This window comes from Colletotrichum phormii, assembly GCF_030913505.1.
Source record: "Colletotrichum phormii strain CBS 102054 chromosome Unknown BDP81scaffold_5, whole genome shotgun sequence".
In the NCBI taxonomy this organism is placed as follows: domain Eukaryota; kingdom Fungi; phylum Ascomycota; class Sordariomycetes; order Glomerellales; family Glomerellaceae; genus Colletotrichum; species Colletotrichum phormii.
Genome location: NW_026851447.1, coordinates 2,084,494 through 2,109,790, shown reverse-complemented (window position 1 = coordinate 2,109,790; position 25,297 = coordinate 2,084,494). Strand labels below are relative to the sequence as shown.

Here is a 25,297-nt window from a genome sequence, read left to right as displayed (position 1 = left end):
AACTATGAATCTTGACTGCTTCATGTTGGTCTGATTTGTGTGTGATTTCATGTTGTACTAGTGAAGGACTCTAGGTATCGTGAGATGATCAGGATTGACAGCCTCTGATAACATCCAGCTGTCGTATGGGTCGATAGGTGAAGAACTCTCTATTGATGAGTTCCTTATTTTCATCGCGGATTTAAGCACACAGACGGCATGCGGCTCCAAAACAAATTTGCTCGTCAGGGTAAGATACGTTGTCAAATCACCGGCAGCTTGGTTAGACGTGACACAAAAATGGCAACTCGCGGCTTTCCTTTTGCTCGACCGCCCGTCGCCCCCGCATCGGATCCGGACGGACGGGGGAGAGGCGGAGGGGGAAATGGAAGGGAAAGGGGAAACCCAGCCACAACCTGCTTGGTTAATTGCCAGCGCGGCAGCGCCTCCTCATCCGTGCCCCGCACGTGTGAGTGAGTAGGTACCTTGTCCATTGCCAACGACGTCCCGTCATTTTTCATCCGTGCGCGTCCGTCGTTCCCCCTCTGATTGCAAAGAGGGTTATCTATCAATCCCATTGTTCCAATCCAAACCCGCCCTCGACTACCAAGAAGAACGCATTGTTTCTTTTTTCTTCCACTTCCCGTCGTGGACTCGAAGATTCCAACAGACCGAGGTGATTGTGCCTCACTTAGTTAGGTCCGCCATATTGATCTCGCGATATCTCGACGCTGCTTGACGGATCTTTCTTTTTGACGAACAGGTTCAAGTGAGCGAGGCGACTCACTGCGTATTGAGTGAGGTGAACTGCGGAGGCAGGAACGACCTCACGAAGCCCGACGTGCCTAATCGACCTCGGAATCCAAGAGCTCTCACCACCACTTTACAACTTCTCTCATCTCTCACTCATCACACATACGACACCCACCCAAACCAACAACTCATCAAACCACCCTCTCACACCTCATTCACACACACAAGAAAAAATGTCAGCACCATACTACACCCCCCAACGACCCTACTTCCCCCCTTCAAACCACCCCTCGGCATCCTCCTCCACCTCAACCTCTCGTCCCGGCGGCACATCAGGAGCAACACCCTCCTTCACACCAGCCATGCGCGACCGCCAAGCCCGCGGAAAAGACCCGTACTCACCGCACGACAGCCCATCAGACTCGGATCTCGAGTTTGATGGCCCCGGCGGGGGCTCGCCTTCGAGGAGCGGGGTGGGTAGGTTGGGACATCTTGGTCCGGGAGGCGGACATCACGGTGGTGGTGCTGGTGGTGGTGGGATGTTAGCTGGAGGAGGAGGAGGTGTTGGAGATGGTGATTCCCACGAGGTTAGGAGACGGAAGCTTTGGGCTGTTGCTGTGCTTGAGGATCCGGAGAAGTTGGCCATGTATGCGTGTAGTCGCGGAGACGTGAGTATTTGCTCTTTCTCGTTGCCTTTCCTTCTCTTCCCGTCCCTCCCAGATGTTAATCCCACCTTCACGTACTCCTCACACGAAATGCACATCTCTGTGCTGATCTGACACCCCTTTTCGCAGAGCATCCCCGGAACCCGCCTCCACTTCACCCGCATGCTCTGCGGTTTTGACGAGGAGCCGACGCTGCAGCAGCTGCAGCAGTCGGACCACCGCAAGGTGTCATCGTCTTCGGCGTGGCGGGATCCGAGACGGCGGAGCGCTGGAGGGGACCGGATGGGTCGTCATTGATCGGGGAAGGGGGATGGAGGACATTTCTACCTTGTTACTCTTTTTTTAAACGGCCTTTCTTCACTTACGACTTGGGGGGGTGTGTGTGCGACTGGCGGGTTATGGCGTCGGGACTTTTGATTTTGGAATTGGGGGGGGGGGGTTCTTTTTTGGGAGGATTGCTGTTCTTCATGACGGCCTGCTCTGCCTTGGGTGTCAACTCGTGGACGGCCCTTGCCCATGGATGAGAGAGTGGTAGAGAGACTTCCCTTCAAACACTTCTCTGAGAGAGCTTGCTTCGGGTTCTGGCAAATGAGGAATAAGGGAATATCAAGGAGTTATAGAGTCACCACATCACGCACCCTCAACGCTACCTCAAATCAGACAAACTGCAATGAACTCACGACAAGGTACAGATCCAGGTCAGATATCTCAATGTGGAAAAAAGGGATTGTATGTCGGTCTTCCCGCTGGTATCCGCACCGGATCAGCCAGCTGACCTAAAAGAAGCTATGTAAATCTTTCTCTCCCCCCTCCCCGACCATTCTCTAGGTAAAGGCTAATCCTTCTCATAAGGATACAATCCGTACCCCCTTGGTCATCATAATTACACGAATTAGCATTCCCGTATCAATACAGGTTGCCGTGGTTCAATGTGCAATCGTTTTAGCCCCCTGGTCTGAATCCAAAAAAGGGGTTGTGGGCAGTAGTAATAATAGTAAGAAAGAAAAAAAGAAAGAAAAAGGAAAAAGCACCGCCAACTCCGAGTAATGCAATGATCTAGAAATATCCAATGGATCCCACTGTGCCGTCCTGTATTTCCCTCCTCGAGCTGTGCCACGTCACTTTTTTTAAGCGTACCTGGCGCTCTGAGTCCTGTTCATCTCCCACCCCCCGTTCTGATAGGGGTCACCGCCATGATAAGGCGGCGGCGCACCAGGACGCGTAGCAGGCGGCGGCGGCGGAGGGATGTTGGGGTTACTCCAGGCGCCCCCTCCGTAGCCGTTCCCGTTCCCGTTCCCGTTCCACCCGCCATTATGCGCCATCGCCGGCACAGGCACGGGCTTGAGGCGCTTCGCCCTCTGCCGGCTCCTGCTCCGCCGGCACGCGCCGCAGATGCAGCTAAACAAGACAATGAGGACCAAGAGGCCGACGACGACGACGACGGGGATGAAGATGCCCTTGTTGTTCTGGATCCAGTCCATAATCTCGGTGCCGGCGTTGGCGCCTTGGCAGACGCCGTTGGAGCACTTGCCGCCGCCCGTGCACGATGTGCCGTCGAGGAAGTTCTGGTTCATCGTCACGCAGGCGCCGTTGCCGATGCTGGGGACGTTGCAGGAGATCATGCAGTCTGAGCTGCCGCTGTTGCACGAGGTCACCGAGGTGGAGTTGGTGCGCGAGCCCCAGGCCGTCTTGCATTGTTGGTCGCGGGAGGTGCACTGTCCAGAGGCGCAGGTGAGGCCCTCGCCCGAGTTGCCGCAGGTATCGCCGTCGGCCTTGTGCTCGTCGCTGGGGCACGTTGACGATGAGCCGCTGCAGGTCTCTTGGGGGTCGCAGGAACCGGTGCTCGTTCTGCACACGGTGCCGTTGGACGCGAACTGGCACTGGCCGTTGCAGCAGTCCTCGTTGGCGGGGTCGCAGACTGATCCGGTGGTGAACTTGCACGTCGTGGGGTTGCAGCATTTGTTGCTGCCGCAGCCGGATGTGCCACCGCAATCGCAGTCCTCGCCTGACTCAACAATGCCGTTTCCGCACTGGCTTCCGGTGATGGTGTTGACGTTACGGTTGTTGGTCAGGCAAGATGACTTGACCTGGTTGCGGAGGAGACCGGAGCAGATGTTACCGATACTGCAAGGGGAGAAGGCCGTGATGCCGGTGCCGGTCGACGGGTTCATAATGTAGGTGCCACCCGCAGGGCAGGTGCTGGAGCTCAGGGGGCAGCACCGCTGCATGTCGGAATCGCCATTGCTGCAAGTGTCGGAAGTGCAGTCGTGTACGGCACCAAAGGTATGGCCGACCTCGTGAGCGATAACCTGCCACTCACTGGGCGTCTGGATCACTACATTGGCCGATGCAACCGTCTCGTTGTTGCTGCCGCTGCCGGAGGTCTGGGCTCCATCGGTACAGGCCTGTCCCAACCACGCCAGACCAACGGCGGAATCGGTGCCGCAGGTACTCAGAAGCGTCCAGAAGGCGTTGTCGTCGTTGGCCTTACCACGCCACGCTGAGAAGAGGTTCAGACGATCGGTAATCGTGACGCTGTTGCTGCAGGCGACGTTCCATGGGGCGGTCGAGCTGGCCTGTCCAGGGCAGTTGGCATCGCTAATTGTGAGATTCTGGATTCCGAGTGAGATGTTGAACGTGCTCTCATACACCTCGGACGCGGCATTGATCACGTCGATGATGTTCTGCCTGACGGCCTGCGTTGAGTTGAAGGCGGCGGTGTAAGTGCAGTCCGTGGCGACGCCGAGGAGGGCGATCTTGCGCGTCGTCGGGCATCCGTTGGTTTGTCCGATGGTGGAGACGAGGTTGACACCTGCACCGTTGTTACCGGTGCTGCCGTCAATCTGTCTGCCGAAGATGTTGCGTCCGAAGAGAGAGTTTGATGGCACGGACTGCAGGGGTTCGGCATCCCGCGCGTCAAAGATCTTGTAGTCGGTGTTGAAGTCCAAGCTGTCCGAGTTGCATGAAGACCGGCCGAAAATTTCCCGCTTCTTTTTTAGATCCTCACGGTCGGTCCAGTATTCGATAATATCCGAGTCCCTCCAGACCACCATGTACTCGTCGGGGTTCCGGCCCTTGCCCGGAGCGTCGGGGTCCTCGCGGTGCTTGCGCGCATGGTAGTTGGTTCCGGTCTGGATTCGGTGGTGGTCGTCGTCGATCCGGAAAGCGCCCTCGAAAATGGGTTCTGCGCCGTCTCGGTGTACCGTGATTCGAGCCCATCCAGCGTGCCTCCAGTCGTTGGGGCTTCCCTCGTGGCGTACGAATGCCTTTCCCCTGAATACCCGGTGCTCTAACCTGTCGACAGTTTCTGTGGTATGGATCTTGCCGTCGTGGCCCATGTAATTCACTTGCAGATTGTTGTGGAGAATGTCATCGTTCGGTTCCAGCGCAAGGCGTATTTGCTGTTGCTTGTCGTGTATAGAGAAGGTGAGATCGAAGTGCGAAAGGGCGTGGCAGTGTTGTGAAGGGGAGTGGAAGACGGCATCTTCGAGGATGGTGACATAACTCAGCGGGTTGCGCTGTGTCGAGTGTGCTGTCCGCCGGCGTCAGTATGCATCGCCGTAGAAACATCACTTGCCCATACATACCAAAAACACTCTGGGGAAGAGCCGCGAGGCCGGCAAAGGCGGCAGCTATGGTCCTAAAGGAAACCATGGTATGTGGTGGTGTCCCCGCAAACGGGGTGAGGCTCAGAGAGGCCTCTCACTTGTGGTGTTGCGTAAGCCTCTCGAATAGGGGAGACTGAGCGTAAGAGAGAAAGAGGGTCTGGTCGGTTTGCGATCGTCCCTAAACCACTGTTGTGCCCGCGTCGCACCGCGTCGTTCCGGGTGTTTTCCAAAAAATAAAAAAGGAGTAAATACACACACGAAGACGAAGGGATGACGAACAAAAAAGGCAACAAGACAGACGGCAAAGTAATAAAACAAGAACGGACGAATGGAGAGTGGTGGACGGGGAAAAGAAGGTGGAAAGTCCGGGTGCTGGCGGCCGACTGCAAAATAGTGTGCGAGTGTGAGATGAACGGTGGATTGCGCAACACGATCTCTTGGTACGGGGGCGTGGACCAACTGTATTGGAGCTCGAGAGGTGCTGTGGATTCCAGAGGCGGGCTGGGCGACGTCTTGGTAACTCTTGGCTTAGTGCTACTCGGCGACGCGGCAGTGGCAACGCCAATGTCCAAGTATCCTCGTGGGGGCTGGGACAATGCACCTGGTAGCCTCCCTAGCAACCAACCCGGTTTTCGTGTCTGTATCTCTCGGTTTGTCGTGTTGAGTACGGAGTACGGTGCAAGAGAGAGAGAAATAGTTACTGCGTATAAACGACAGTCCCGAAAGGGGGTTGGGTTGGGTCGGGTGAGTGAATCAAGGTTGCGGGATGGGTTCTATTGTGGCTCTGCACACTCTTTTCTCTCCTCTCTAGACTCCTGACTGGCTGGTGATGTACAAGGTACCCTTATCCAGGACCAGGGGAGGAGAAAGAAGCCTGGGAGGATGGTTCGGATCTTGTGTCCCTGTTTCACTGTTAGTTGCTGACAACCTTTTGGCAACGGAAAGCCGCAAGATGCCAATTAATTCTGCGACCCGGTCGATCCCCCCTTCCCCCCTTCCCCCCTTCCCCCCCAATCGACCCCGAGCCCATGGACGCCAACACGGGCGCTACGCTGGACGCTGCGCTTGCTTTGCTCGCTCGCTCGCTCTCGTGATCCCTCCCACGCACCCGGGCTGGCTGTCACTGACACCAACATTCCCAAAAAGGAATAACGAGAAGAATTGGGGCCACCAAGAGAAGAAGAAAAAAAGAAATAGCCGAAGAACCCGCCGTCCGTAAGCCTGATTGATGCCGGTCCGACCAAGACCACTGACGCAGAAGCCGGCATCGGGCTCTGTTTACTTTGTAATGTTTGCGCTATAGTTCATCTCATGGCGCTGACCGACATATGCACGCAATGATTCAGGCTCATGCGAGAATAGGAAGACACAAAGAGAGAGGAAAAACCTTCGTTCCAACATACCTCTTTGATTCCGACCGACACCAGCAAGTGGGATGCGGGAACGTGCGTGCGTGCGTGCGTTCGTAGCGAGAGGGGGGGGAATCCCGGCGTCGAAAGCCAAGATGCTCCTTTCCCGGGGATCTGACACTGTCCTCGTCTGAGCTGAGGCACGGGGAGGACGACCGTTGGAGTTCCAAGTCCCGCGAATACCTGCTCCAATTCCCGTGAATACAGAGGGGGCGCTGGCCTGGCAAGGCAATGGAGCCGATGAATGGAGGGGGGAGGGACGTGATGGGATGGGATGGCAGCCCTGGGAAAGATGTATCGGGCTGAGCAACTGGCAGCGTGTCAGCGTTTTCTCTGAGGATTCTCTTGCACGCTGAATGGTGGTATCACTCGTCAGTGGTGTGTGTGTTGGGTTTCCCTTGACAGAGGGGGATCCCTACACTACTGTGTAATCGTGAGGTGAGGTATGAGGTGAGGTGAGGTGGGCTATTCTTAGCTTGTGCTGTTACAGAGCAGAATACGTACCTTTCTTCTGAGGTGAGATGAAATGGGGGGGGGGGGGGGGGGTTTCCCTTTCCCCCTAGTCCAAACCCTTGGCTCCAAGTTGCGACCTTCTTCCCGTTGTATATTTCAGAGCCCCGGTGGAATGGCACGCTGGACCAGGTAGTCTGCGAAATTCGGGCGCTTTCTCGGCCAATGGCAACTACCTCACGCTTAGAAAGGGTTTCGGTCGAGAAATGATGCTGCAATAGCAAATCCGAGTGAGGGGTTCTCGTGCCTTTTTCAAGTTGGCGAGAGTAGGTAGTAGAAATGTCGAGATCTCTATTGCGTACCTGTAAAGCCTCAAAGGCAAAAGTACAATCTGATCTGAACATTCATCCATCCGGTAGTGCATGCACCCACGATGATTTAAGTATTTTCCCTCTCTTCCTTCCGGGAATCTTGGAATGTTGTCCGATTTCTTTGACACAACGAACAAAATCTGTGGATCATTCGATTGCGCCGATACCACTATCACGCTCATCACTTTTCTTGGCTTCCTTCTTCTCTGCCACCTTTTTCCCATGCCAAACACTCTCGTCTGCACTGTATCACTGTATCTAGCCGGTCCCTTTCCCTTACCCCCCGCCCGCGCGCGTCGGACGGGACGGCCTTGGTCGTGCTTGGATAGTATCCAGTCTGCTCATGTTGTTCTGCCACTCCCATGGGCCATTCACCACCGAAAAAAACGAGTAAGCTTATTGAAGCTTACGTCGCCCTCCTCCCCCCCCCCCTCTCTATACACTGGGTCCCTGACTTTCGAGAGGCTGAGCAGGGCTTGGCTTAGAGTTAGTTCTCTGACGGAGCCAACTCTGTCTTGGTCTGGGTGGTTCGGGACCGCTAAACCTAATTTGGTTTCTTCTCTTTTCGATGTCACTCATCTCGGTTTTGCCAGGCTCGCTGAACTTGCATGGGCTTTCAATTTCGCTGTTTTTCATCCCATCTAGTAAATTCACCAGCAAAGACCCAAGAGAATACTGCTACGCCTAGACACGCAACCGAGACAGCGTGGTCCGGTTCGAATTGCCTGTAGCTCTCAGGGTCTCAAGCGAAGTGGTATTCAAAGTTGCAACCAGAAGAAACCCCCGAGATGGTTAAACCTCCCGCGTACAGGGCATGGGAATGGATGACAGAGTCCCAAAACTCAATATCATCCCCCCCCCCTCGCCACCGACCGAACCAATCATACAACCTCATCTCACACCTTGGCTTTTCACCAGAAAAAAAAACCATCAGACGGAATTTCTAGAGCAACCATTGGCATCAACACCGCTTTTCCCTGGATACTGGTGTCAGTCTTGTCTACACAGCCCACGCTGGTCAGTGTCAGTCAGTCGAGAGGGTCGGATTTAACACCGCTTCTCCCCCGATGCCGTGCAGTATGTACCATACACTACATACTACCGCGGTGTAAAAAACAAGCACATCCAACTAGTACAACTTACACCTCGGCGGCCCCCCTCATGAGGATTGCGCGTCAGACCCCATCCTGTGGTGGCTTTGCTCGCTGCATGCACAAGAAAGACCAAACGAAACAAAACAAGTTCCCTTTCGACCAATGATTTCGTTTGTGAACCTTTGTTTGCTGAATAACCGACGTCCAGTACCCAAGCCGGTGGAGAGAATGGGACGTAACCGCTGCATAGGTAGTCCAAAGTCCATAGTCACCTTACAGCCTACACAGGTATGATCAGGTAGGTACCTTACCTTATCCAAAGAGGCCTCCGCCTACCTACTCCATGTCCCTTGTCTTCCGAGAAGATGCCAAATCCTTTTTTCCCCCACACGCAATCAGGGTATGAAATTACCTCCGAACATTTCGCGGCACCTGAGGCTGCCGCATCTTTGGACGCCAAGTCTACGGGGGGACATCTCACCCTCTATTGTGTGTGAGAGAGTCTAGCCTTGGTTCTTGGCACGAACAGGTCGATCGTGGTTGTTGGGGTTTCCGTCTCCGTCTAATCGTCATCTGATGCTTCTCTTGGACAGTATGTAGAACCCAGGACGATGGGAGGTGACGGAAGCTGCCTTCATCCGAAGGGCTCCACAACTGACTACCGCTGCTTTATGATCATGGGGCAGAGTTGATATTGGAGCCAGGGAATTCATGATTCCATCGCTACTACCTGCCTACCCAAGTTACTCACGTGCCACTGTTCAGGTAACAGGTTGTTACTAGTCATAACATGGACAACCGTCACGTGCCGTGTAAAGGCTTTGCTAAAGCGCATGTATACTCGGATCGTTCATCAGTTACACCAGTCACTCCTGTCCATGGTCAGACAATCATGTTCTAGTAAGATCTGATCCGTACAACATATCGCCATAGCCTCAGAAAGGGCCCCTTCAGTAGTCACAACCATCACCTTCCCAAATTACCCAACGACTCCCTTGGTGTGAAGTGTAAGCGTATAGATACACTGCCTTCTTCTAACACTCTCCCGTCAACCAACGCGTCATGTCAAAACTAATACCTAGTGGCAGAAGACTAATCAGAAAAAATATTCTCGTACAGAGTAGTAAGCAGTCCCCTTCTCTACATCCTCGGATTTAAGAGACCTTTGATGACATGCCAAGTCCAACCATGGAGAACTCGCCAACTCGGCCAAGAAGCTACGGAATGGGGGAGGATGGATCCAGCAAGGCGATGTTCGGCCCTTGAGAACAGTGATGATGGCATTGACTTTGCCCCCCCCCCCCCCCCCCCCATATACCCCCAAGATGGTCCGTCTGCACCAACCCCTCCGAATGGCAAAGGAAGAAAAGGTAGTCATGCAACGCGGTGAGGCTATGCTTCCATCGCAGACTTCAGACATTCCGGGGAAGCGCCGGCAACAGTCCCATCAGATAGAGGGTCAGGCCTTCTCCTCCTCATACTCCTCCTTATTCGTAAAAGGTTGCAGAAGGGAGAACATACCCCATCTGCAAAATATCATCTCGGTCCGGATCTGCACAGAACGGCACGACGCAGAGGCGCATCCCACTCGAACCCAGAGCACACTCACCTCCCAACCCGCATCACCCAATCTCCCAACATACAGGCAGCCGCATAGCAAAAAACTGCAGGACCACATCATTCTGTCCCCGCGCAGCCGCGAATGGTGCCGTTCTAGCGTCACGCATCTCCCGCTGAAACCGTGCTCTCTCTCCTCCCTCTACATATCTTTCGGCCTCGAAAAGCAACTGCATGCCGACTAGCGCGCCTCCCGGGCCTTGACACATGAAGAAGAAACGAACAGACCTCGCACTCTCGACCGACGGGGCAATGCCTGCGCTAGTGGCCCCGTACACAGCCCGGGCTTTACCCTCCGGGGCCGCGGACGGAGCGCCGAGCATGAGAGTGTGGGGGGGGATCCGAGTGTCAGCAAGCTGCAGATATAACGGACGGACCTCTCTTTTCCTTCTCCCCGGGTTCTCCGTTACTGTAGACTTACCTATGTGCCTACTCCATTCATCGATCGACCGCGGTCTTTGATCGATGTTTTGGTGTTCGAGATAGCAGCTGAGTCTCGGTGGCGAAGGGTAGGCTCGTCAACTATGAGTATCTACGGCACAGCCTTCCTCGATTTCCAAGACTTCCTTCAAGCCGACTTATTGATCAGTGGAACCACGTCTCAAATTCTTGAATGGACTACCCAACCGTCATCAGGATATCGAGTAGGTCGGAGGGCCAGGTACTAAATCCGATATCGAGCCGGGAGTGCAACACATGGCACGTTGTAGGCAGGCAATGTAAGTTTCCATGTTTTTTTTCTTTGGCATTTGAATCGAAATATTTCAAAATACGGTTCGCTATTTGGCAAAAAAACAAGAAGTAATAACCCTAAAAGTCCTTTCATGGGTTTTCCAAGGCGGGCGGTACATTAACCGATCGGTTCGTACCTTGCTTGTCCTATCCTCCTCTGCTCCTGTGGTATCACTCACGTCTCTCTTGTCTCTCCCTCACTGCCCCTAACATCGTCATCATGCATTTACTTCTTCCTCTTCTCCTCGTGAACAATGTTGATGATCTTTTCGACAATGGAAGGATCCGAAAGCTGTCTTTTGCGTTAGCAAACACGACTTCCTCATACAACGGGTGGATGGAACTTACAGTCGTAACATCACCAAGTTGATCCTCCTCACCAGCCAAGATCTTGCGGAGAATTCTACGCATAATCTTGCCGGAACGGGTCTTGGGCAGATCGGGAACAATGTGAACGGCCTTTGGCGCGGCAAACGGCCCGATGCTCTTGCGCACCTGCATGATGAACTCCTTGCGCAGCGCGTCCGAGGCCTCGTTGCCGTCCTTGAGGGCGACAAAGGCGTTGACGGCCTGGCCGGTGAGCTCGTCCACGACGCCGACGACGGCGGCCTCGGCGATGGAGTGGTGCTCGATGAGCGCGGCCTCGATCTCGGCCGTCGACAGGCGGTGGCCCGAGACGTTGACGACGTCGTCGACGCGGCCGCGGATCCAGTAGAAGCCCTCGTGGTCACGACCGGCTCCGTCACCGGTGAACTGTGTTTTGTGTCAGCAACTGTCTCGAAACGATGAGGAGACGACAACGTACGTAGTAGCCAGGGTAGACGTTCAGGTACGTGTCCATGTAGCGCTTGTGAGCGCCCCAGACGGTGCGGGCCATACTGGGCCATGCCTGCTTGAAGGCCAACACACCCTCGACATCGTTGCCGTGAATCTCCTCGCCGGAAACGGGGTCGATGATGGAGGGTTCGATGCCGAAGAAGGGCAACGAGGCACTACCCGGCTTGGTCGGCGTGACACCGGCCAGGGGAGTGATGACGTTGGAGCCGGTCTCGGTCTGCCAGTATGTCTGCAAGTCTGTTAGTCCGGCTATACCCTCACGCCAATTCCAGCTTCACTTACGTCTACAATGTGGGCCTCCTCCTTGCCGACAACCTCAAAGTACCACTTCCAGACCTCGGCAGCGATGGGCTCACCGACGGAGCCGAGGACTCTGAGGTGCTTCATGTCACCCTTGACATGCTGGTCACCGGCTCTCTTCAGTAACCGCAGGGCGGTAGGAGCGACGTAGAACTGAGTGACTTTGTGGTTCGCGATGATGTCCCAGTATCTTGAGAAGTTGGGGTAGGCGGGCGTGCCCTCGAAGACGACGGTGCTCACACCGAGCAGCAGAGGGGCGTAAACGACGTAGGTGTGTCCGGTAATCCAGCCGACGTCACCGCCACAGAAGTAACGGTCGCCATCGTGGATGTCAAAAACGTACTTGCCCGTGGCGGCGGCACCGACCAGGTAGCCACCGGTGGTGTGCATGACGCCCTTGGGCTTACCGGTGGAACCGGAGGTGTAGAGGAGGAAAAGGGGGTCCTCGGAGTTGACCCGCTCAGGGGGGAAGTAGGAAGGCCACTTCTCGACCTCTTGGTGCCACCACCAGTCACGGCCCTTTGTCATGGGCACATCGGCGCCGGTGCGCTTGTAGACGAGAACGTGGGACACATCGGGGCACTGCTTCAAGGCGTCGTCGACAATCTTCTTGGTGCCGATCAACTTGCCGCCACGCTTACCCTCGTCGGTGGTGATGACGACCTTGGAGTTGCCGTCAATGACACGGTCACGGAGGGAATCGGCGGAGAAACCGGCAAAGACGACGGAGTGGACGGCGCCGATACGGACGCAAGCGAGGAGGGCAATGATGGCCTCGGGAATCATGGGCAGGTAGATGGCAACGGTGTCTCCCTTGCGCACGCCCATCTGCTTCAGGACCCAAGCGGTGCGGGACACCTCGCGGAGGAGCTCGCCGTAGGTGACATTGCGGCCTTCACCGGGCTCATCGGCCTCGTAGATGATGGCAACGCGGTTGGGGTCCTTGAAAGCGTGACGGTCGACACAGTTGTAGCAGGCGTTGAGCTGGCCCTCAACAAACCAAGCACTATCGCCACCGGCCAGGGAACCGGAGTAGACGGTCTGGAAATCGCTGAACCAAGATAGGAGCTCGCGGGCTTTGGTGCCCCAGAAGGCCTTTGGGTCGGTGATGGATTCCTTGTACAACTTCTGGTAATCCTCGAGACCTGCAGCAATGGAGAGGAAGGGGGGAGCTCCGGTCAGCCAATGAAGAGAGGTGGAATTGGGGTAAAGAGGGGAAAATGGCTTACTGCTCAAGTGGGGCTTGCTGGGGTGCTCTGCGGGAAGAAGACAGGAATTGTTAGCCAAAATGTCCAATCAAATGAGCCCAATAGCTCCGAATTGCGCTGCCCCTCCTTCTTTCTCCCATACTCCGTAGACCACCAGTAACCACACCCCCTGCAGAGCGACCATGGCAATCTCCAGTGCCCCTCACGCGACTTTCGGACGGCAACAGGCCATGGAACTGGGTCTGACTCTCTTGGGTGTCTGGGTCTGGGTGGTCTGGATTCTGGCTTCTGCAAATCGGCGGCGCACTTACTGTCAAGCATCTTTTGGGGGGGATCTGTTGGGATTCAAATTAGCCATGGTCGTTCTCCCAACAAGCAATGCATGAAAATGTCCATTTGGTCGAAGCGAGAGCATTCAGAATTGCGTTGCGCCCAGAGAACCGTGTAAATGCGGTTGAAAGGACGCGGACGCCTGCTCGGTGCTGTTTGGCGCGAAGGACCAAAAGTAGACCAGAAATGGAGCTAGGAAATTGGGGTTCGTTCGGGCTTACGGAAGGTATCAACGAGGTGGGCCTCGGCGACCACGGGGGCCTTTTGTGGCTCTGCGGCTTCGCTCATTGTGGCGGGGTGGTTTATGTGTGTGTGTGTGTGTGTGTGTGTGTGTGTTGTGTGCGTTTATGAAGCGATGCGGGGTACTTTGTGCACGCTTCTAGAGGTCGAGACGAGATTCGAGAGAGGTTCCGCTGTCGCTGCAGAGGTTGGGAGAAATCGTGCGACGGTGGTCTGTCTCTGCCGTCCTCGTCGTAAGAGAAGCGGTCCTGCTCGTGCAGTTATGATGACAGGTCGCGCGCAAGCTGGGATTGGAACTGGCGCAACTCTCCACAACTCAAGAGTCGAGTCGCGTGGTGTCCTTGATAAGCGTTGCTGCAAAGCGGGTAGCGGCAGCAGAGAATAAGAGTCGACGTCCCAATAGGTGGTCCCTTGAATCCGGTTCTCGTTTTGTTTGCTTTTATGCGTCTGCAGCTGGGAGAGGAGATGCCCTGGAAGTGTAGGAGCAATCGGAGTTGGGTTGTGGAAGTGAAGTGAAGAGAAGAGGAGTGGGAGGAATTGGGAAAGATGAAGAGGATGTGAGTCGTAATTAAGAAGATCAGCTCCCCAGGTGGCCGAGCCGCGAGTTGGACGGGGGATGGGATTGCTTTTAATGGACGAATGGGGAAGTTGGGACTTGTACTGAGAACGTCAGGTCAACGTGTACAGAGAGAGTACCGAGTATGGGACTCGACAACTTGAGCCGGAGCCGCTGTTCGGGACCTGGGACGGTGCACCGCGTCAAGCTGGGGAGCTAAAAGGAAGCTTCCTTGTAACGACACCAGCCACTGCTCGGTACCATGCTCCGTACACATACCTACATCCATAGCTTCAATCGACAGTCACTATTCAAGTCTTACAGTACTTAGTCACTCCCAAACAGCCATCTCCGCCAGCTCAGAGTCCCAGGTTTGGGCATTGTGCGGCGTGCCAGTGAATTCAGCCAGGTCTCCATTGCAAGGAGCACCATCCACGGTACGAGATCACGGTACAGCGCTGGCCGATGATGTTATGGAGAAAAGGGACAAGCCATGCGGAAAGGGAAACTCCTTCAACCCATCCCTTCACCTCAATTGGTCATCATTTGCCATGGCACCCCGCAATCCCATCCGCGTCTTCTACGAAGTATCTATGGATACGCAGTAGGCGGGTTGTGGCTGGTCCATCTCCGTAAGGTACTCCGTCCTCCGTACCGCTGTACCGTTACCGCTTGGCCGGGGGTTGAGATGCGTCTTTCCTTTCCTTTGCCCCGAACCACCTGCGAACCCTCCCCTTCCCTGCAACCCCTCGCATCCAACCCAGCTCCCAACACCGCGCAGACCTGCATCGTCCAGTCAAAGACGAGACGAAGGTACCTTTTGACCTTTCTCCCCCAAAGACGCCAAGCTACCCGTCTCCAACCTCGCCAAAGCAGCCCGCCTGGATGCTCCTGGTCCCGTCGGTTGGTCTTTGTCTGGGGGAGGGGAAGGGTTTCTGCGCTAGGGAGAGACAGAAAGAAATAATTGGACCTAGCAGCTGTAACTTGTATTGTATCCGTAGCTTGTCTGAGTGCGACGAACTCTGTTCGCCCACCGATGGGATTCTCCCGTCGACCGGCCGAGCAAACTGAACGACCAATGGCCCTTCTCGTGATCCATGATAGCCTGTTGTTTGGCTAGCGGTGACGACGTCCAAGAGCATTCTCAGAGGCTTGCGCGCATGTGTACAGCTGATGGTCCATACGCTTTCACACCATCGGCACCAGGGAGCCTGTCTTAAAACGGGGGCATCGCGTGTCAATCAGTGTCAAGATTGAGGTTGTCTCCTGCCTGTGCTCGTAAATAGCCTGTATGTATACACTGACCGCCTAAATTCGGCCCTATGGTATATATTCATTGGTTGACCATCGACCATGTCGTTTTACCAAAGCAGAAGATAGTGTGAGCTACTGTCTTGGTGGAGCTTCCTTCTTGCACTGCGGCTGTGACTGTCGACATCTCTCCTGGTCTACTGTTTCGGGTTGTGGTCTGTCTTTTCATGTCCTGGCTCGAAATCGCCGAGAATGCGCCAGTGGTATAAGTGGCGCCCATCACCCGACTTCTTCGTCCATCGTCACCTTGGTTGCTCGAGTGGCCGAGACAGACCGAGGACAACCGGAAGCTCCAAGAATTTGTCAATGCGGCAGACTTGTTCCCCGACGCTTTGCTGTCAAATCATTTTGGTGTCGAGCGAGCGAGGTCACCAAAGCTTGCCCCTGACCTGCCCAGAGTTCCCCGCACTCATCTTGCCCAGCGGCGTCGAGCTTGCGCCTCATGTGTCTCCTAGGCTGACTGCATTGCGCCGCTATTCAGGAAGCTATGCGGCTGTCGCCCAGTGAATTGTACGCCAGCCGAGGACGATGGATGCTGATCACGGCGCGCGACCCTTGAGTGCCGTGGTGTTCCGGCCTCCGTGATTGGCCACGACCCCAACGATGACATATTGATGATTGTGAGCTTTGGCTTGGCTCCCGCGACTTCCTGACGACCTGGTAACGACCATGTCAACATAGGTTCTCTCGACGACGATGATGTTGTGCTTTCAGAAGGACGCATGTCCGGTCGTATCGGAGCATCCAACGAAACTTCAACAAAGTCGAGAATAGAGAGGTCCCAGGGCTCCGCAGGCCCCGCTGTTCGTCGTAGGCATTTCGGGGTCTGGCATTGGGTCGGGATTCAACAAAGTCTCGCAGATTCCGGGGTCGTAATCCACACACCTGCAGTCGCAATTTGCAACTGTCTTCTGTCTCCTTGCAGATTGTGGGTAATTTCTCAGGCTGCGCACTCGCGCACTCGCGCTCGTTGCCGATTATCTTTCGGAAGAGAAAAAATGCCCCCGAACCCACTGTGATGACTGTCGACGACTGCAGTCCTATCACGCGGCATCTCCGACGTCGGCTGCGGTCCACAGAATAACCTACGTGGGCTGTCGAAGTACATAGGTACGGGGTACGGTAGTAGCACCCACTTGGGTGATCTGTCTTCCATGATACTAGAGTCGTATCGTAGTTGTCGTGGCCGCCGTCGAGGTCATCTCCAGTTGGGGAGCCTCCATCAGTAGTTGCAGGCAGCATAAGGTAGGGAGGTTGGCTGTCGTATTGCTGCTGCATGTTGTGGGCCTGTAGACAAATGGAGGGGCACATCTGTACGAAGTACCAGCACCATGCAGGCGGAAGAAAACCATACACTAGAAATTGATGGTGTAGCGAGTGGTGGTGTGCGTGTGTGGTTGGAGGGGTCGAACGGAAGTCCCGCTCGTCCTTGCACAGGTTGAAGAAAGGAAGAGAGGGATCCATGGATTGCTTGTAAGTGGATTCCATCCTCGGGTATGACTGATGTAACGCACCACAGGCAGGTGCTGCGTTCTATTCGTACCTACCTACCTACCTTACCTAAGGCGCCTGCCTCTTGTTTTTGTGTACCTGACGCCTGGCGTCGTCTTTGGGAAAGTGGCTTGCCTCACATCAAGAGCCCCTTCCTCCAACGATGACACCAAAGCGTCACTTTCTGTCAAATATGTGAATACGAACAGGTTGAACAGCTTCACTATTCAGCCAGTACACGATAGTTAACATTAAGGTGGCACGACGGTCTCCCGCAATTAACCGCTCGCCTCCGCGTTTTCCCCTCAGAACCCTTTCACCTAACCCTGGACTCCCCAGATAGCTCCCGCATTTTACCCCGTGGGCACCCGGATTTTCCATGTCCACCTGTGAAAGTAGGTAGTAAAGTACCTGTCGATATGTACTCCGTACATAGGTAGGGCAAGCGCGCGCGCCCGTGCTTGTGATGCGCTGTTTTAGTCGTGCTACTTGCTGCCATTCCAGAAGGCCGGGTCCCTTGCCCTTCCTCATACACCCCTGCTCCGTTGTCCTTGCTGCGTGTGTGTGAGACTGGTGCCAACCTAACCTTTCCCTGCTCATCCGGGTCAGTCCACCTGCCGCCGTCTCATAGGATGGACGAATGGAAGTTGTCTTGGCATACCCGACACCCGCGCGCGGGGGGAGGCTTGGGCAAAACGCCATCCCGCCGTCGCCGCCGCATCTGTAATTTGGGGGCTGGGGTGGAGGGGTCGTCCTTCTTTACGGGAAACCCGGGCGAAGGATCCTCTTCTGTTTGTGTGGAGAAAACAGCATATCCCACAGGATCACGATACACGAGCATAAAAAGTATTGCTTCGGCCGGGGTTGTTCTGGAAATCGGAGTTTGTCTCAGACGGTCCATTTGGGATAAACCACCGTGACTCCTCCGAGCCTCGTGCGGCAGGATGGATCTCTAGCAACCCCATATAAGCATGTGGGAATTTCGCCCTTTCTGTTGGGGACTCCTGATGACAGATTGTTGAGTGCAGAAAAAAATGGAAGAGGAGCCGCCGTCTTAGCCGCTTCTCTGTGACCTATCAGACTTGGATTCACTTGCATCCTGCGTGAGGCAGAATCGTCGCTTCGCAGACATGGGCATAACTGACATCCTACCCTCGGTGCCCTTGTCGGATATCCTGACCGGAACTATGGGTCTTGCCGTGAGGCTTTGCCGATCGATCACAAGTCACCCACATGCGTGCACTTCCGAATGTCTTCGAGACATTGGACGCTCGCCTTACAAACGTAAACGTCCAATCGGACTGACGGCGAAATACACAAGAGACCCAGCTGGCTGGGAACCGCTAGGTGGACTCGTTTGCATTTTGGCATTGGCCTGGTAGTAGAAGAAGTATTTGCCCCCGACATATGCCGCCTGAAACCCCTAAACGCCTCCTTTTGTATTATCCATTTCGCTCACAACTCCATGCTCATCAAGTACATCTCCATGATCCTCATGAACTTGGCCACGAACGCCTCCAGGTGGAATATGACCTTCGTGCCCATCCTGATCCGGTGCTCGTAGAACGCCGACCACTTGATCACCTCCGCCTTCAGAGCGTCGTCGATCAACGCAATGAGCTTGAATGTGAGCGTCTTGAGAATCGTCGTGGGCGGTATGCAATGCGTGAGAAGATCGTACAGCTTCGCCCGCACCTGGAGAATTCGTGCCGGCGTGTGCTCGTCGACAATCTCCCTCGCTATCTGGCTGATGAGTGCCTCCCAGTCTGGCGGGGGGATTGGTGTGCTATCCGTGACTTTCTCGCTGTTGGCTTGTTAGCTCGCTAGTCCTGCAGAAAGCCGTACAAAGATGCCCTACTTTTGTGCGTGGACAGCCTCGTACATGAGCAGAGCTCGTCGCAGGTTCCTGCCACTCTCCTGCGCTATCCTCATATGCAGACCCTTCACCATGGGCCAATTCTCCTTCTTCGCTGACACTGCCAGGACCTCGCAAATTTGCTCGTGGGTTGGTGCAGCTACTCGGACTAGCAGTGTTCTCGATCGGATAGGGGCGATGATGTTTGCCGTCGAGTTGGCTAGGAGGATCAATCGTAGATTGGGAGAGTACTTCTCCATCGTTCGACGCAGCGCAGCCTGCGCATCTCTGGTGAGGTGGTCTGCCTCATTGATGACAACAACCTTGAATCTCTGCTTTGCCGACTGGTCAACCTGTTGTGTCTGTGCCACCTCCTTCAGCAGGTCCTGGACAACAACTCTGTCGTAGTTTCCAACGTCCGAAGGGGTGATTTCGAGGTGGTAGTTCGACGCGACAATGTTGAACTCGAGCTTGCGGTTGCTCGATGTCTGGAAGACACGCGCATCAATCTTGATCTTCTCTACGCCGGGTCCGTACAGCTCCTTGAGTGTGGCGACGATGCGTGTCTTCTTTCCAGCGCCGGACGGTCCGTATACCAGCAAATGGGGGAAATCTCCGCTTTGGGCCTGTGAAATATGTGAGTAGCTGCCTGGGAGAGTGCAGAATTATAGCTTCCTACCAGAGAGCCGAGTCGATCTGAAAGCTCCTGATGATATGTCAGAGCATCTAGTGACTTTGGTCTATGTTTGTCGACAATAAGCGCCATTTTGCTTGCTGTGATGTGGTATGACAGACGCCGTGTAAAAGACTTGAAGTTTGCTGGCTGAGCGAGCTGCAGAGCGTGGGACTTTCTGGTGATGCGCTCTCCAAGAAGACGCGTTCGCGTTAAGTGGGAAATATCTAGGCGTGGCTAGTGGACTTGGTCCGTGCCCTCAAGCCACATCATGGCAGTTTTGAGGTATAGACCACTACTTGGCACATGATAATGACTCTCACTCACTTGATTCCACCTTGATAAAACCACCCGTGCAAATAGCAAGTTGACAATAATTTTTCCACAGTAGACTTATGATGGATTTGAAAGGTATTTTCCTTTATTTGTACAGCCGCAATGACACCTCGCCATCTAGTATGGTCATCTATAGTACAGCCACTCCATGAACTCGAGATTGCGCCTAGCACATCTCATTGTGAAGAGCGGTAAATGTTACAACCAGTCTCATCCAAAACTCTAGGGCTTTGCAGACGGCGTTGTGGTAGATGCCGCGCTGGTGGGCTTGCTCGTTGCCTCGGCCAGCAAGTCCTCAGGCGCGATCACCTTTCTTGGTCTCTTCAGATCCTCCAACGTAACACCGTTCTCAAGCTTCGTAATACCAACAACAGGAGCCGCTCCCTTGTGTACAAACTCCCATTGACCTTGCATTATGTAAGTATTGGTTATGCTTCACGCACTTGGGGATGTACTCACCGGGCAACTTGTTACCCGCCAGACGGAAGGCGTCCTTCGCAACTGCCTCGTGAAGCATTCCTCTGATTTCGAAAACGATCTGATTGACAGCAACACGAGCCGCCCAATGATCGAAAGAACCCTTTCCCTTACCCATACGCATCTAGTCCGAGAATCAGCACCTCACTGTGGCCTATAATTCCTGATCATCCGCCTTACCTCGTTACCCGACACATAGACACCGACGTTGCAGCACACTCTCTTGTACATCCGGTACTTTTGGCCACGTAGTCTCATCTTAATCGTATCTTCGGCGTTCTTGAGCTGCTTCGCGCTGATTCTTCGGTGGTGGTCCTTCATCCTGAGGCCGTAGTCACCCCAGATGACAGTTGTGCCCTTGGTCGATCCTCCCGTGGCCACACGGGGGCGTCCCTTCATCATCTTCTTTGTTCGGTCGATCGAGGGTTCGAGCCAATTGCCCTGCGCTGCAGGTGTTGTGGAAAATGGGCGAGCATCGCGGAGGTTCTGGGATGCGACCAGCGGCTTCGTCAATTGAGGTCGGATCGCGGCCCTGAGGGGGCTGGCTGACGGCGTCGCAGATATTCTAAGGCCTTGAAAGGCGCTGAGTAGCGCCGTGGGAGCGGTGGGCCTCATGTTTGCGGCTTGCCGATGAACGTCGTTGATGATGGGATCTCCAAAAAAAAATGTCCCTAGCTTCACGAGAGCTTGGGTGTGGCTTAGATGGCCTGAGATATTGGGCGATAATTTTGCTGAGGCTGCCTTGAGCTGCTGCGCCACATGCACTCTAAAGTGCTGACCGGGGTCACAGACCTCGCGTCACTTTCGCGTAGCAACTGGAAATCCAATACGTGCACGCTTCTCGACGCCAGGCACGGCGACCTCGATTGGCTTCTTCGTCTGTCAACCTCCAACGTTCCCTCCAGGCAACAGCAGCCCAACTTTCGATTAAAACCTTTCGTTGCTCTCTGCGACTTCTCAACGGAAGACAGGTCACTGCACAAGACACAATGCCTGATATTAGGTCATTCTTTGGGCCTAAGGGAGGCGGGCCTCCGAGGCCACCGCCGAAGAAGGTCGAGGAGCCCCCGAAGGCACGAAGGAACAGGAAGGTCATCGAGGACAGCGACGACGATGCCGAGCCTACACCTGCGCCGTTAGTATATTTCACAGACTTGCAGTTGAAAATGTAGCTAACTTCTCCTAGAAAGCCGGCTGCGAAAGCTGCTGTCAAGAAGAAGTCCAAGTACGTGAATCGAATTTCTCTCTCCATCGATCGCTTCTAATTCTATAGCAGAGACGAGGCTCCGAAGGGAACTGAGACCACGGCCAGCGATTACTTCGCGTCATCCAAATCTTCGAAGGCGGCTAAGCCTGTACCCGCCGCAAAGCCAGACCAAGCAACCAAAGTGAAGACCGAAGTAGAGATCAGGACCAGCCCGCGCACCAAGAAGACTACTGCCAAACCTGTACAAGAATCGCCCAAGAAGCGGGCCGCTAGGACATACACAAAAATCGACTCCGACGACGATGCTGATGCCTACAAGGACGAAGACGACGAGGATGACGATGACATCTTTGCTGCCGATGTAAAGGGTCGCAACAAGCGAAAGACTGACGACTATGCGGAGGACGATAGCGATGAGGACATTAAACCGAAAGCGAAGCGTGTAGCCTCTCGAAGTGCCCCCAATGGTACTCCAAGCAAGACTACGAAGGCAGCAGCTGGTACAAAGAGGCGCAAAACTCCTGACGAGGACGAGGAGGAAGAGGAGGAAGAGCAGCCGCCAAAGAAGAAGGCCCCCGTTAAGCCACGCGCTCCCAGGGCTAAGAAGGCCGACGAACCCGAAGACTTGGCTTACCAGTCGATCCTTGACAATATTCCCACCGTCCGCCCTCCGACACCTCCTGCCCAGGACCCGAATGCACCCAAGTTTGACTGGAGGAAGAATGCTGGTGGAGGGGGAAACAGCGCGGCTGTCCCTGCTAATGCAGGTGCTGCGAAACTGCCCGAAGGCGAGGATGAATGTCTCTATGGACTGACATTTGTCTTCACTGGTGTTCTTCAGACAATTGGCCGCGAGGAAGGCCAGGCCTTGGTCAAAAAGTACGGAGGAAAAATCACTGGAGCACCAAGCAGCAAGACGAGCTATGTTGTTCTGGGAGACGACGCGGGACCCAGCAAGCTGAAGAAAATCAGAGACATGAACATCAAAACCATCAACGAGGAGGGTCTCTTCGAACTCATCAGGAAACTGCCTGCCTATGGCGGCTCCGGCAAGGGTGCGGAGAAGGCGCGCGAAAAGAAGAAGAAGGATGAAGAGGCTATCAAGATCCAGGCATTGGAGATGGAGAGAGAGGAGAAGGCCCGGAAGGCTGCAGCAGAGAAAGCAGCCAAGCAAGCAGCAGCCGCTCGCGGGACCACAGCCGCCCCTACCCCGACAGCAGCTCCCGTACAGCTGTGGACATCAAAGTATGCCCCGACGGCACTCAATCACATCTGCGGCAACAAGGCACAGGTCGAAAAGATCCAGGCTTGGTTGAGGAACTGGCAAAAGGCACGCAAGTACGACTTTCAGAGACGTGGTGCAGACGGTATGGGTGGCACGCGAGCTATCATTATCTCTGGTCCGCCAGGCATCGGCAAGACGACTGCGGCGCACTTGGCTGCCAAACTCGAGGGCTTCGATGTCATTGAGAGCAACGCCAGTGACACTCGCAGCAAGAAATTGGTCGAGAATGGTGTCGCTGATATCATGAACAACACATCGCTTCTCGGCTACTTTGCCGGAGATGGCAAGAAGGTCGACGGAGAAAAGAAGAACATTGTCTTGATTATGGACGAAGTTGACGGAATGTCCGCAGGTGATCGTGGTGGTGTCGGAGCCCTGGCCAAGTTCTGCAAGAAGACTGAGATTCCCCTCATTCTCATTTGCAACGAGCGGAAATTACCAAAGATGAAGCCGTTCGACTTCGTCGCCATGGACGTTCCCTTCAGGCGCCCGACGGTTGAGCAGGTCCGGTCACGTATTATGACAATCTGCCATCGCGAAGGGCTCAAGCTTCCTGTGCCTGTCGTCGATGCCCTCATCGAAGGCAGCAACAAGGATATTCGGCAAATCATCAACATGATCTCCACCGCCAAACTCGATCAAGCATCAATGAGCTATGACAAGGGCAAGGCAATGACCAAGGCATGGGAGAAACACGTCGTTCTCAAGCCTTGGGATATTTGCCAGAAGATGCTAGCTGGTGGGCTGTTCGCTCCTGCCAGTAAAACCACCTTGAACGAAAAGATCGAGCTCTACTTCAACGACCACGAATTCAGCTACCTGATGATCCAGGAGAACTATCTGCGCTCAAAGCCCATGTCATTGAATAACAGAGGTTACAACAAGAGGGAGGAGAACTTGAAATACCTCGAATTGGTGGATCAGGCGGCGGAAAGCATCAGCGATGGTGACCTGGTTGATCGAATGATTCACGGACCTCAACAGCAATGGAGTCTTATGCCTACTCACGCAGTTTTCAGCACAGTTCGGCCATCGAGCTTCGTTGCTGGCCAGCTCATGGGCTCCAACTTCACTTCTTGGCTTGGCAATAACAGCAAGACGGGCAAACTCGGTCGTTTTGTCCGCGAGCTGCACTCGCACATGCGGCTGAGATCCTCTGGCGACGCTAATGAGGTTCGCCAGCAATATCTGCCTGTCTTGTGGGATCAGATGATCCGTCGGTTGTCCGTCGAAGGCAAGGAATCTGTCGACGAGATTATCGAGCTGATGGACAGCTACTACTTGACACGAGACGATTTTGACGCGATTCAGGAGCTCGGTGTTGGTCCGCAAGCTGAAGGCCGGGCTGATATCGAATCCAAGACAAAGGCAGCATTCACGCGAACGTGAGTACTCATTCTTCTCGATGTCCATATTGAGTGCTAATAACTTCCCAGCTACAACGCAATGTCTCATCCTATCCCTTTCTTGAAGGCCAGCAATATCATGGAGCCCAAGAAGGTTGCGAAGGAGGCTCCGGACCTTGAGGAAGCTATCGAGGAGGACGATGATGCCGATGTTGCGGAACCTGCTGATGCGGACGAGGAGGACGAGGACAAGATTGACTTGAAGAAGGACAAGTTGATCAAAGCGCCCAAACGGAAGGCTAAGACAGCGACGAAGAAGGCTAAAGCAGCCGATGAGGATGACGACGAAGAGGCAGACGCCAAGCCGAAGAAGGGTAGGCCCAAGGCCAAGGCAACGACTGCCAAGGGGAAGAGCAAGAAGTAATGGTAGAATGGTCGACAGAATATGCTAGGAGGGACGTCTTTCTTGAGGAGAGCACGCCAATGTCTACTGAGTTTGAGTGAGGCAGTCCCGACCTCGGCATAGCATGGTTAGGATTATGAGGTTTAAAACAGGAATTCCTGCTTTTCTTTGAACACCTCTTCTCTATGGTTAGATATTGTATGAACCTGTATAACAATCATATCATGATTTGAGAGGTGTACATCATGAAAGGGAATTGGTGTAAAATACTGTGAGCGACAATGGCTGTGAAAGTTAAGGTGTGAAGAACCAGACTTGAGAATGATAGCTATAGCTTGACTTCTCTCTGATGGGCAACTGCCAGTACTTTGATAGACGGGATTTTTGTGCACACCCATCCACTGCCAGTGAATCCCAAAGGAAAGCTTCCTGCCAAAATAGGTTGTTCTTGGGCTTTTGCCAGAAATCCCCAACACACACATCACCACCTGCACAAGGGGTGGTGTCAACCACATACAAGACTTGAAAGGCACCCAAACAAGCTCGAAAACCCTTCATCTTTCAACCACCCAAGTTCAAAGTGAGTTTATCTTGATGGCCCCAAATTCTGACTTCGCCTCCCAATTGTACAAAGTTAACCCAAGCCGTTCGTTGCGCAGTCCACTATATCCAATGATCCCCATCACTTACAACGCCTACATCCCACCGACCGCCCATGGAGCCACACACCTGGAAACCCGCTTAGTAGTCAACACGGCTTCAAG

The 25,297-nt window shown here is 54.3% G+C and overlaps 10 protein-coding genes across 10 annotated transcripts; 4 read left to right on the top strand and 6 right to left on the bottom strand.

The window, feature by feature from the left end:
* The first annotated feature begins 498 nt into the window (after nt 1-498).
* Nucleotides 499-1,827, top strand: BDP81DRAFT_469860 (uncharacterized protein). The gene is made up of 2 exons (XM_060594534.1): nt 499-1,400; nt 1,527-1,827. Exons 1-2 carry the CDS (start codon nt 966-968, stop codon nt 1,692-1,694), a joined length of 603 nt encoding a protein of 200 aa, XP_060448499.1. The 5' UTR covers nt 499-965; the 3' UTR covers nt 1,695-1,827.
* Nucleotides 1,828-2,524: 697 nt separating this feature from the next.
* On the bottom strand, nt 2,525-5,051 carry BDP81DRAFT_391935 (disintegrin; the record flags this gene model as incomplete). The annotated part of the gene is made up of 2 exons (XM_060587626.1): nt 2,525-4,929; nt 4,985-5,051. The coding sequence occupies 2 exons, from the start codon at nt 5,049-5,051 to the stop codon at nt 2,525-2,527; spliced, it is 2,472 nt and encodes an 823-aa protein (XP_060448498.1).
* On the top strand, nt 4,958-5,892 carry BDP81DRAFT_185014 (uncharacterized protein). Its single transcript, XM_060582338.1, has one exon. It carries the CDS (start codon nt 5,276-5,278, stop codon nt 5,822-5,824), a length of 549 nt encoding a protein of 182 aa, XP_060448497.1. The 5' UTR covers nt 4,958-5,275; the 3' UTR covers nt 5,825-5,892.
* Nucleotides 5,893-10,827: 4,935 nt separating this feature from the next.
* Nucleotides 10,828-13,954, bottom strand: BDP81DRAFT_184941 (acetate-CoA ligase). Its single transcript, XM_060582336.1, has 7 exons — nt 13,575-13,954; nt 13,335-13,358; nt 13,045-13,071; nt 11,798-12,960; nt 11,484-11,744; nt 11,027-11,431; nt 10,828-10,970 (listed from the first exon to the last, which is right to left on the bottom strand). Exons 1-7 carry the CDS (start codon nt 13,639-13,641, stop codon nt 10,905-10,907), a joined length of 2,013 nt encoding a protein of 670 aa, XP_060448496.1. The 5' UTR covers nt 13,642-13,954; the 3' UTR covers nt 10,828-10,904.
* Nucleotides 13,494-14,123, top strand: BDP81DRAFT_184965 (uncharacterized protein). Its single transcript, XM_060582337.1, has one exon. The coding sequence runs from the start codon at nt 13,658-13,660 to the stop codon at nt 13,976-13,978; it is 321 nt and encodes a 106-aa protein (XP_060448495.1). The 5' UTR covers nt 13,494-13,657; the 3' UTR covers nt 13,979-14,123.
* Nucleotides 14,124-16,049: 1,926 nt separating this feature from the next.
* Nucleotides 16,050-16,863, bottom strand: BDP81DRAFT_184929 (uncharacterized protein). The gene has a single exon (XM_060582335.1). The coding sequence runs from the start codon at nt 16,769-16,771 to the stop codon at nt 16,133-16,135; it is 639 nt and encodes a 212-aa protein (XP_060448494.1). The 5' UTR covers nt 16,772-16,863; the 3' UTR covers nt 16,050-16,132.
* A 328-nt stretch (nt 16,864-17,191) lies between these two features.
* On the bottom strand, nt 17,192-17,845 carry BDP81DRAFT_184924 (uncharacterized protein). Its single transcript, XM_060582334.1, has 2 exons — nt 17,613-17,845; nt 17,192-17,543 (listed from the first exon to the last, which is right to left on the bottom strand). The coding sequence occupies exons 1-2, from the start codon at nt 17,790-17,792 to the stop codon at nt 17,268-17,270; spliced, it is 456 nt and encodes a 151-aa protein (XP_060448493.1). The 5' UTR covers nt 17,793-17,845; the 3' UTR covers nt 17,192-17,267.
* A 561-nt stretch (nt 17,846-18,406) lies between these two features.
* On the bottom strand, nt 18,407-19,572 carry BDP81DRAFT_447485 (replication factor C subunit 5; the record flags this gene model as incomplete). Its single annotated transcript, XM_060592190.1, has 3 exons — nt 18,407-18,755; nt 18,810-19,432; nt 19,486-19,572. 3 exons carry the CDS (start codon nt 19,570-19,572, stop codon nt 18,407-18,409), a joined length of 1,059 nt encoding a protein of 352 aa, XP_060448492.1.
* A 306-nt stretch (nt 19,573-19,878) lies between these two features.
* BDP81DRAFT_422002 (ribosomal protein L16p/L10e) lies at nt 19,879-20,929 on the bottom strand. The gene is made up of 3 exons (XM_060589953.1): nt 20,473-20,929; nt 20,275-20,416; nt 19,879-20,222 (listed from the first exon to the last, which is right to left on the bottom strand). Exons 1-3 carry the CDS (start codon nt 20,905-20,907, stop codon nt 20,038-20,040), a joined length of 762 nt encoding a protein of 253 aa, XP_060448491.1. The 5' UTR covers nt 20,908-20,929; the 3' UTR covers nt 19,879-20,037.
* Nucleotides 20,930-21,281: 352 nt separating this feature from the next.
* BDP81DRAFT_447483 (replication factor RFC1 C terminal domain-containing protein) lies at nt 21,282-24,554 on the top strand (the record flags this gene model as incomplete). The annotated part of the gene is made up of 4 exons (XM_060592189.1): nt 21,282-21,427; nt 21,479-21,517; nt 21,566-24,169; nt 24,221-24,554. 4 exons carry the CDS (start codon nt 21,282-21,284, stop codon nt 24,552-24,554), a joined length of 3,123 nt encoding a protein of 1,040 aa, XP_060448490.1.
* Nucleotides 24,555-25,297: the final 743 nt, after the last annotated feature.

Coding starts and splice junctions, on each gene's coding strand:
- BDP81DRAFT_184941 (XM_060582336.1), bottom strand. CDS start 13,641: ATGAGCGAAGCCGCAGAGCCACAAAAGGCCCCCGTGGTCGCCGAGGCC. Junction 13,359..13,574: donor CCACCTCGTTGATACCTTCC/GTAAGCCCGAAC, acceptor GAATCCCAACAG/ATCCCCCCCAAAAGATGCTT. Junction 10,971..11,026: donor AACTTGGTGATGTTACGACT/GTAAGTTCCATC, acceptor CGCAAAAGACAG/CTTTCGGATCCTTCCATTGT.
- BDP81DRAFT_184965 (XM_060582337.1), top strand. CDS start 13,658: ATGTGTGTGTGTGTGTGTGTGTGTGTGTGTGTTGTGTGCGTTTATGAA.
- BDP81DRAFT_422002 (XM_060589953.1), bottom strand. CDS start 20,907: ATGAGGCCCACCGCTCCCACGGCGCTACTCAGCGCCTTTCAAGGCCTT. Junction 20,417..20,472: donor TCTATGTGTCGGGTAACGAG/GTAAGGCGGATG, acceptor TTCTCGGACTAG/ATGCGTATGGGTAAGGGAAA. Junction 20,223..20,274: donor GGCGGGTAACAAGTTGCCCG/GTGAGTACATCC, acceptor ACATAATGCAAG/GTCAATGGGAGTTTGTACAC.
- BDP81DRAFT_184929 (XM_060582335.1), bottom strand. CDS start 16,771: ATGTGCCCCTCCATTTGTCTACAGGCCCACAACATGCAGCAGCAATAC.
- BDP81DRAFT_185014 (XM_060582338.1), top strand. CDS start 5,276: ATGACGAACAAAAAAGGCAACAAGACAGACGGCAAAGTAATAAAACAA.
- BDP81DRAFT_184924 (XM_060582334.1), bottom strand. CDS start 17,792: ATGCTCGTGTATCGTGATCCTGTGGGATATGCTGTTTTCTCCACACAA. Junction 17,544..17,612: donor CCCCCGCGCGCGGGTGTCGG/GTATGCCAAGAC, acceptor CCGGATGAGCAG/GGAAAGGTTAGGTTGGCACC.
- BDP81DRAFT_469860 (XM_060594534.1), top strand. CDS start 966: ATGTCAGCACCATACTACACCCCCCAACGACCCTACTTCCCCCCTTCA. Junction 1,401..1,526: donor ATGCGTGTAGTCGCGGAGAC/GTGAGTATTTGC, acceptor CCCTTTTCGCAG/AGCATCCCCGGAACCCGCCT.